Source organism: Epinephelus lanceolatus, chromosome 5, assembly GCF_041903045.1.
Source record: "Epinephelus lanceolatus isolate andai-2023 chromosome 5, ASM4190304v1, whole genome shotgun sequence".
In the NCBI taxonomy this organism is placed as follows: domain Eukaryota; kingdom Metazoa; phylum Chordata; class Actinopteri; order Perciformes; family Serranidae; genus Epinephelus; species Epinephelus lanceolatus.
The window spans coordinates 14356805-14367208 of NC_135738.1; the positions used below are offsets into that span (position 1 = coordinate 14356805).

Below are 10404 nucleotides of genomic sequence, written 5' to 3' on the forward strand. Positions count from 1 at the left end.
TCCCGCTTTCCCTATGGAGTGAAGCGCTTTACAAATATACACTATCTTTGGCTGCTACGTTCGTCTACAGTGTAAATTCGTGCTGGTGCTTCCACATCTACGATATCTGCTGCCATCTAGCGGTACAAACTCATACACTCTGTGTACAATACACTGTAATTCTGTCTAAATGTTATAATGTTTAAACCAACAAATAATCTGTAAAATTGTTATAGTATATTTGTGTAATAAGACTGAACATCCTAAATAATTAATTTTAAATTGACCCCTGCAGTACACCTCCTAACCACGAGGGGGCGATGAGCCTTCACTCGAGCTGCGCACACGGAAATGATGAGTGTTTAAATGGTCTTTGTTATGGGAGGATTCCCAGCTCCCCGTCTCCTTATCTGAAAACTAAAGAACAAAAATGTATGACAGGTATGTTAGTTTGCTCACACACCTTTATGTGTCGTTGATGTAACGGTCATTGACGGTTCAAAGACCGCTGTTGGGACTGCGTAATGTTGTTAGCTTACGGTTAGCTAAACCTTCCATCTTCCTGTAGCAGCGTCCATCCGTCTTCTTTGTGCCAACAGTATGTGCTGTAGCTCACATCTCCAGTGTCTGCCGATGCTTTTGGCAGCAGAATGAATGTTAATGTATTCAAATAAGTCAACAGTTAAGATGGAAGAAAACCAGTATACATCATTGACGGTTCCTACGGATTATTTTCAGCAGTGGTGAGTTGGTGTCGGAAGTGGTGGTGGCAGGTCATGGGAAGCTTCTCATTTTATTACCCCGACGTCTTCATTTTCATGCATGAGATGGAGAAAAAAATTAAATAGCATTTGACACAAGCCATCACACATACCTGTATACTTTATACTTAGGCTTGAAGCAAGTGATAGCCATTGCCATCACCATTGCACTATTGTCTCACCATTGCACTATTGTCTACAAATGCCATTGTGTTAATGTTGTTGTATAAATATAGATACACTTCTATACATATTTATATCTGTACATAGCAGTCAGTATTTTTGTTAACACTGTGCAGCTTTGTTGTCCTTGTTGTTAGCTGTTATGTCTATTCTGTGCAAGCACATAGAGAGTAACAAAAACCTTAAAATCCTTATATGTGCACACACGACCAATATTAAAGTTTATCAAATTCTTATGGATAATAACCATGTGAGAAAAAATGGGAAGTTGACAAATACAAGGTGTCTACAGGTATCAGACAGTTGAATTTAATGCTTCTTAAGACCCTTTCGAGACACCTTTTAATCAAATATAGGACTGATTTTTGGGCAAATTATATTTCACTTATTTAAGCATCACAGGGAGGCATTGCAGATAAATAGAATATATGTGGTCTTGTGCAAGTATAAAGTAAAATGACAGTATTATATTATTATATTTTTTTTTTATAAGATTAGTAACATTAGAAATGTGGACTTTTACATATAAAAAGCTTCACTCATTTCCACAAAAACAAATTAAAAGATTTATGAATAACATTAGGTAAAATGTTCCTCACAAATTCAGGTTGAAGACTATTTAATGACTTTTAAGGCCTTATTGTTATAACATTTATTTTAAGACGTAAGGACCTGCAGACTCCCTGTAATATCTTAAATCAGAAGTACCCTGAGTTATAATTCAGGTAGGCTATATAACAAAACATCTAATTAAGTGGCAAATATAACTGTTGTTAATTTTGCAATGTGATGATATTGCATTATGTGTTCTGTTTCTGGTTTGACCAATTTGAAAGGATATTTTTTGCAATTTAAAAAGGAGCAGTGTGCAGGATTTAGTGGCATCTAGCGATGAGGAGTGCAGATTGCAACCAGCCGAAATGTCTCCCATGTGCCAAGTGTGAACTCCCGGTTGGAATTCCTTGAGCATTTATTGTTCAGAAGGTTTTTAGCGGGAGCCAAATTGTCCGCAGAGGTCTCTTCCTCTCTAAAACAAACAAACGTGGTAATAAAGCTGTTTCACGGGAAACTGCTAATGTGTGTTCGCCTTTTTCTCCGATAACTTAAGATCCAGATGTTTTACCGGAAGCCGAATTATCCACAGAGGTCTCTTCCTCCATGAAACAAACAGACCAGGGGTCTCATTTTATTAAACAATGAGTAGGATCCATACTAAAAATGTACGTGCAGACAAAACCTAAAAATGATGTGTGCCAAAAAATATTCAACAGTTTCTACAATCAGGCTTCCACCTCACCATCTGCGTCGCTAATTTCCTGTCTCCAAAATGTTTATTAGCATGCTTCAAAGTTTCTCCCATCAAGTCTGTTTTTATAGATCACCACTTTTTCGTGGGAAGTGGCATACACCTCTTGTCAGGCCTCATTTTGTGCGTAAGCAATGTTTATAAATGAGACCCCAGGTGATTTCAATTGGTAGAAACGCTGAGTAAAGCAGTTTGACTTAAAAAAAAAAAAAGTGTTTCTATGCCACTTTTCGGCTCGTAGCAGAGGGGCAGCTAATTATAGTTGTTGACGCAAAAACATGAATGGTCCTATCAAGAGCCGCTGGTTGGTTTGACCGTTCTGGGCTACTGTAGAAACATGGCGATGCAACACAGCAATCTCCATAGATGAGGACCTGCTCCCTACATAGATAAAAACAGCTCATACTAAGGAATAAAAACACAGTGATTCTTATTTACAGCTGATTACATGCTAAAGAAAACACACTTGTTATATTCCATTTCTGTCAGTATATGCCCCTAAATCCTACACACTGCACCTTTAACGTGCTGCTACATTATCCAGCAGTTATTACTCCTTCACCTGCTACAGTCATAATAAATTCACCTGCAGTGGGTCTTAACCTATACTTGCCAGCTGTAGATTGGACATGGCCATAACAGAAACTCCTCACATGTTTGACCTGTTGTCAAATTCATATCAGTCACAATGATTTGCAAGTCCTATCAATTGTTTGTATATCGTCACTCCATTCTGGTCAGCCTTGCCTGAGCGCACAACAAAGTTGGTGTTAAAAGACCTGTTTGTGGGTGCAGTGAGTGAGAGCTCTAGATTATACGCTCAAAACAGCTGCAGTAAAACAAGGAAAAATACACACTGCACACTGAATGAAATGCAGAGAATACAAACAGGTGTATATCAGCGCATGTGTGTTTGTAAGTATTGTGTCTTGTAAGTTTGCCTCACTCACTTCTTCACGCACCCCATTGAGCACTAGACGTAATTTGTCCTTTCATGCTGTATTTGGGTCCTGTTTTGTTTTCTTATCCCTCCTTTTCCCTCTCTTTAACCTTCCTCCTCCTCCTCCTCTCTTCTTCTCTCATGCACCCTCTCTTTTCTAGGTACCAGTCCAGCCAGCAGCACCCCGAGGCGCAGTATGTGATGCAGTATCACAACATGGGCCACTACACAGAAGGTCAAAGAGATGAGCCTGTCATGGCCGAGCTGTCTGTCCACCGGGAACCACCTGTTAACCAGGAACCTTTTTACCAGAACTACAATTATGAGGCCCAAAATCACTACCAGGACCTGACCTACCAGCCGACGGTCAGGAACGAGCAGCAGCAGCAGCAGCAGCAGCAGCAGCATCCCGCACAGCTGCACCACCCTCAGCATCAACATACACTACAGCAGCAGGAGCCGATTGTTCAACACCAACCTCAGCCTGTTGGTCCACCTCAAGGTTGAGGTTATTGTTCAAAGTAATCCTCCCCCACACACCACAAGAGTTTTTCGACATATCTATAACACCTTCATCCACTTTGTCTTAGTTGTGACGCCGGTGAAGAAGAAGAGAGGCCGGCCTCCTAAGCAGCAGTCAGAGGAGGGCAAGATGCAGGAGGAGGACAATGAGATTGAGGCCGCCAAAAAAGCCAAGAGGGCTCTCAACCGCTTCAACGGCATGTCAGTGGAGGAGGTTATGGCCAAAACCCTGCCAGATGTTATCACCTACAACCTCGACATATTGATAGTGAGTTACTTACTGGAGACCTAATAAGAATTTCTATATTTCATTTGAATAACTGTGAATTGGTGCCAATTGTACATTAAAAAAGAAATGTGTCGGCTGAAGGGTTTCAGTCACGAAGAAACCTGTAATTTTGAGGTCTGTTGCCATGGTAACACCTTCATGTTTCTCCTCAGATTGGAATTAACCCAGGACTATTGTCAGCCTTCAAAGGACACCATTACCCAAACCCAGGAAACCATTTCTGTATGTTGAAATTCAATTTCATTACTGACTGCAGTGAATACACATCATCTTTCACCTTTATATGTTCCTACCCTGCCGACCCGCAACAAACCGTTGTCACACAGCTCAGATTTGTTCAGACGCCTAATTTCAAATGCACGTAGAGATCCCAAAACATCCAGAGATACTGAATCACAAAAACATTGAATGAAATGATGTAACCTTTGTTTGGATGTGTAACACTGTTATACCACTTTGAAACAGATTTAAATCTCTTTAAGGGGTCAGTTAAGGAGAATATCATCATTTACAGCGGTGGTTCCCAAGTGGTGGGTTGCAGGTCCATACTGAATGGAACGCGAGTGACTTATTAATGTGTCAAGTTTGTAAAAAAAAACCACTTTATTTTGAAGTACAGTAAATTTCTGGTGCAGAGGTGCCGTCTCCTGCTGTAGAGTGAGTGACTAAAGAACAGCTACTTAACAGAGACAGCAAACTAGCTCTTTGACATGTCCAAACTCAAGTATGACGCTGAATATATTGGACCATATGGACCTTGAACTAATGACTAAGGAGAAATCTGGCCCCTGTTGCTGGACCAGTTGGGAACCACTGATTTGATACTGGTGCTGTTATTAACAGTACCAGTATCACAGCACAGTAGATCATTTTACAGTGAAAAGATTTTTGCCGCCATGTTAATCATCAGCTCACTAAATGAACTAAATACTGGAAAATAAACCTGCACATTGTCCAGCTGTGTGCGCTGATGTAGTCCAGTAAACAGTAACTGATAGTGTCCTTAATCTAAAACAAACAAAAAAAAAACTAGTATGGGTTTTATGTTTTGAATTGTATTTTGTTTGTCTCAGTCACCCATTTGTTAATTAAATGTCTACCTCTTCTTTCCTATCCAGGGAAATGTCTGTTTCTTTCTGGTCTAACTGAGGAGCAGCTCAACTACATGCACGACCAGAGCCTGCCGGAGAGATACAGCATTGGCTTCACCAACATGGTAGAGAGGACCACACCTGGCAGCAAGGACCTGTCCAGGTGAATAAAAGAAACTGTTCTATTAAGTTTGTACAAATGCAGTTTCACTGGTTACAAAATAGTCATTTTGGTTAATGCTTATATATAAAATGATACACAGTTGGTCCAACAGTAGACTGAATTCTAAGATCTAACGAGCGAGGACTTCCTGGGGGGAGAAAAAAAAAATCACCTACTCCAGTTTGTCGCTTGAAACAACCATAGATAATTTTCTGTTTTTCTGTTTCTGTCCTAGTAAGGAGATTCGTGAAGGAGGTCGACAGTTACTCGACAAACTGCAGAAGTACAAGCCATTAATAGCAGCATTTAATGGAAAAGGTAAATTATTTATACACTTAAACTACTTAGCTTTAAAGGGACAGTTCACCCCAAATCAAAATACACATTTTTCCTCTTACTTGTAGTGGTATTTATCAGTCTAGATTGTTTTTGTGTGAGATGTTGAGTGTTAGAGATGTCTGCCTTCTCTTCAGTATTATGGAACTAGATGTCGCTTGGCTTTTGGTGCCCAAAGCACCAAAAAAATACATTTGAAAAACTCAACAGCAATGTCTCTTTCCAGAAATCATGACTTGGTTGCTCAAGATAATCCATAGACCTTGTTGTGAGCAGTTTAATGTAGGAACGATTTTCCTTTTACCAAACTTCACCCGCCAACCGTATCACTGCGCAGAAGGAAGTGTTCATCTACGCATGGACGAGAGGCTCGTGCCTGTAACAGTGTCAGATGTAAACAATAATGGCATAGTCCTCAGCTTAGCTGTTACATTAGCTAGCTCAGTGGTGCTACATGAGTTAGCAATAGATGCATGCTATCTTCTGCACAGTGATGTGGTTCGGAGCTGTAGTTAGGTAGAAAGAAAATAGTCCCCATGTGAAACTGCTCACAACAAGGTCTGTGGATTATCTTGAGTAACCAGGTCACGATTTCTGTAAAAGACATTGCTGCTGAGTTTTTCAAATGTATATTTTTGGCGCTTTGAGCACCACAAGCTGAGTGCCATCTAGTTCCATTATATTGGAGAGAAGGCAGACATCTCTACAGCTGATATCTCCAACACTCAGCTACTCACACAAAAACAATTTAGACTGAGACATAGCACCACAGGTAAGAGGGAAAATGTGTGTTTTTGATTTTGGGGTAAACTGTCCCTTTAAGTGTTTAGATGGCTCATTCATAAATCCGTTTGGATAAGTTTAACAGTGTTTTCGCGTTTGTTCGTCTTGGCAGGTATTTATGAAATCTTCTGCAAGGAGACCTTTGGTGTGAAGGCAAAGAATCTCGACTTCGGTCTGCAGCCCTACAAAATCCCTGAAACTGAAACGGTGTGTTAAAACACTAAATGGATTACTCTTAAACTATAATCAACTGCACAAACAACAAAAGTCATTGTATATTTCCTTTTACCCAGGTGTGCTACCTGATGCCGTCATCAAGCCCTCGCTGTGCCCAGTTCCCCCGTGCACAGGATAAGGTACATTTCTACCTCAAGCTGAAGGAACTGCGAGACCAGTTGAAAGGCCTGGCGCCGAGCCACGAGGTGCAAGAGACGAAGTACTCATTTGATCTGCAGCTTGCTAAAGGTAAACTGCTGTACGGCTGAAACATCAGGATTGCAGTTCATTTTGTCACTCGCTTGAATACAAATATTTACCTGCTTTTTGGGATTTAGACCACTTATTGTCATTTTGTAGTCACATTCATGTTAATGTTTACTGACATTTATGTCTAAGATGATGATCTAACTCCTTGATGTTGCATTTGTTCTGCAGAGGATGCTAAGAGGATGGCAATCAAAGAAGAACAGGTGGACCCAGAGTATGAAAGTTGTAGTGGGCTGCATAATGACACGAGGCAAAGCAGCAACTCCTCCAACTGAAGGAGCCCGAGGAGAGGAGAAAAAAACACGCCTGTCTGCTGAAGCACAAAGGTAGTGTAGTTAGTTACTGTGTAGTTCTAATTATATTTAGGTGGAGCTAGATGGAATTCAGCTTAGTTTACAGTGTATATACTGTAACTGTAAATTATGCCTGTGACTGATTACCCGTTGAAAGCAAATTAGAAGTCTGTTGATATTCATACAACACTGATATGAAGTGAACCAATATCCTGAAGCCATCCTGGAAGTAAAAATGGATTTGTCAGTACAAATAAAATGTAGGCCTCAAAGACACTACATACTACATTTTGGGAAAACTAAATGTAAAGATGCCTTTTGTTTGTGTACAAGAATACTCCACAGGACTCCTTTAAAAAGGATAGATCAGATTTTTTGAAGTGGGGTTGTAATAGGCTTCTCCATCGTCAGTATTTTACCAACAGTAGACGTCAGTTGCAACGGCCCTAGTTTAGAGAAGCAGGCAGAATTTCTGACATAGAAGCAAAGCAATTAACTGCTGTGGATGGGGGCAGCGGTAAAATGTATTTTAACCACCAAAAATTTAATTAAATCACTAAAAGTGTACACTAAGTGACTTTGATGAATCCAAATTTACCCTTTGAAACTTCAGTGACACAATGACACAAACAGACTAACTGATGGAGGCAGCAGTAGACCAGCAGCTCCTGTGTTCAGCGATGTTAAATCACTGTTTTCCCCAGTGGAGCCTAGCTTTGAAGAGAGCTGTATAATACTTTCATTATCCCCTCAGAAATCCCTGTCTGATGAAGGTGAAGGAGTTAACATATTCTTAATACACTTAAACCGATACTGATTTTTTTTTTTTAACGTTGGACATTTTTCCATTTATCCATCCATTTTCACCCGTTAATCCGAAGCTGGGTCGCAGGAGCAGCAGGCTGAGCAAAGTATTCTAGATATCCCTCTCCTCAGCAACGCTTTCCAGCTCCTCCTGGGGGACCCCAAGGTGTTCCCAGGCCAGATGAGATATGTAATCCCTCCAGTGTGTTCTGGGTCTGCCCTGGGGCCTCCTACCAGTGGGATGTCCCTGGAACACCTCTAATGGGAGGCACCCAGGAGGATCCTGATCAGATGCCTTAACCACCTCAACTGACCCCTTACGACATGAAGGAGCAGCGGCTCTACTCCGAGCTCCCTCCAGATGTCCGTGCTCCTTACCCTGTCTCTAAGGATGAGCCCAGCCACCCCATGGAGGAAACTCATTTCGGCTGCTTGTATCTGCGACCTCATTCTTTCGGTCACTACCCAGAGCTCATGACCATAGGTGAGGGTTGGGATGTAGATGGACCAGTAAATCGAAAGCTTTGCCTACTGGCTCAGCTCCCTTTTCACCACAGCTCTTGCATCTCTGCAGATGCCACACCAAACCGTTAATCCATCTCACACTTCATTCTACCCTTAAGACCCCCAAGATACTTGAGCTCCCTTGCTTGGGGCAGTAACTCACTCCCAACCAGGAGGGGGCAATTCAACACGGTGGACAGACTTTCTAGGTGGCTTAAATACGTTTTGCTACTGCCCCTGTCTACAGCAGTGCATTGCTGAGGTTCTGTATCAGTACTCAAGCCTACTTCTCCAAAACTGAAGCGTGCTGACTGACATCAACTGTATGTAATACACTGACTTTGGATAACTATCTCATATAACCCCACTTCAAAAGACCTGAGCTATCCTTTGAAGTTTATGTACTTTGCATTAAATGGCAGAAAGCACATAAAATGTTGCCATGGTGCTTTAAAGTGTCTTTCGGTTGCTTCCCAGAAACAAAACAAATTGCTGAACTATTACCAATGTATTGGTTAATGACATAAATACTTCATGCAAACAGCACGATCTATCTTTTTCAGTCGTATTTTTTTTTGGCTTGGTTTTATCTTGCAGAAATGGACATCGTAGGCCAGTCAGCGGACAACATGACACAGAACCACTGCAGCTGGAGAGATTTTCTCAACAGATACCAGATATCAGCTGTACTGTACTAGTAGCACCATACATCAGCGAGGGCGAGAAACCCCTCTGATGATGGCACCTCAAGAAGAGTGAAGTCCTGCAGTTTCACGATGCCTCACAATGTGACGCACAGGGGAGAAAGTGCCCACAACGGTTACATTTTCTATCTCTCAAACAGACTGCATGTTTTTGGTGTTATTTTTTTCACTATTTATTTCATTTTGTATGGTACGTGCGTCCAGTGACTTATTTTTGTATTTTTAAAAGAATGGCATTTTATGATTTATCAGCTGTATAAATAAGTAATTGTACTCTTGAATTTCTAACCTGTAATTACAGAGTTACTAAATCTCTTCTAAAGCTGGCGTGTTTATTGTCTCATTGTTTAAAGCATTCATGTGAGGTTGTGATATGTAACTTATAATGTAAGGAAACACACACAAGCCATCAGAAAGCTGATTAATGCTTTCTGTTGAGGGGAAAGTCATATTTCCAAAGCTCCAAGACAAAAGCAGGAGGATTTGATTACTTTGATGATTCACTTAATATATTTATACACTGGTGCACAGTATAGATTAACCATATAGCTGCAGACTAACACCAACATTTATAAGGCTAGAAAGAAAACCTGGCATGAAAACTTCAACCACACAGGTTTAAATAGTTTTAGAAATCATTTCATATTACACATTTCTGGCTACAGTAAGGACAGATTATTTTTGAACCAAGGCTACATTAAAGTGTATGTCATTGTTTTTATGAGAGTGTGCTTTGCACAAATCTCCTTTGTGCTGGGCTTAAAAACAGCACTCTATGGACATTCTTTAGGCCTTCATAACAGCTGTGAATCTAATTTTCTAACATGGGAAACCAGTAAGGAATGGCCTCATGTTTTCTGCTGTAAAAAAGTCAAAACGCAAACTATGTCTTATCAGGTTGTAGTGATGTGTTTTGCACAACCCTCCGTTTGTAGCATGAGTATGGTGTCCAGTTTAGGACATCCTCAGGTGTCAGACCTTAGATGAAAAAGGATCAGGTCTCAGAAAAACCTCTGTCAGACTTCAGATGGAATAACCTCAGACAAAATGGCCTCAGAAAAAAAACGCTGAGGATGAGGAACCCGAGGATATCCTTAAGTGGACACCGCACATGAGTGTTAAAAAGAAATACAGGTCAATAAAATCACCCCATTGGAATTTTAGGCTTTAAGATGCGACAAAAACTGTTAAAAGTCTGAAATCAAAGCCTTAAGTGGAGCTCTGTTATTGTTTTCATTTTAATTAGTACCGTGTTCAAAA

General features: G+C 40.7%; 1 protein-coding gene across 3 annotated transcripts; it reads left to right on the top strand.

Annotated features, from left to right (window-relative positions):
- Positions 1-300: 300 nt before the first annotated feature.
- Positions 301-9466, top strand: tdg.2 (thymine DNA glycosylase, tandem duplicate 2). 3 transcript variants are annotated; one of them, XM_033634017.2, is made up of 10 exons: positions 301-420; positions 3331-3671; positions 3760-3959; positions 4133-4202; positions 5099-5234; positions 5470-5552; positions 6466-6560; positions 6647-6818; positions 7008-7165; positions 9038-9466. In XM_033634017.2, exons 1-9 carry the CDS (start codon positions 410-412, stop codon positions 7112-7114), a joined length of 1215 nt encoding a protein of 404 aa, XP_033489908.2. In that variant the 5' UTR covers positions 301-409; the 3' UTR covers positions 7115-7165; positions 9038-9466. The 3 variants fall into 3 exon arrangements, with proteins under 3 accessions (XP_033489908.2, XP_033489909.2, XP_033489907.2); XM_033634018.2 differs by having other exon boundaries at positions 318-411; XM_033634016.2 differs by lacking the exon at positions 301-420 and adding an exon at positions 433-722.
- The last annotated feature ends 938 nt before the right edge of the window (positions 9467-10404 follow it).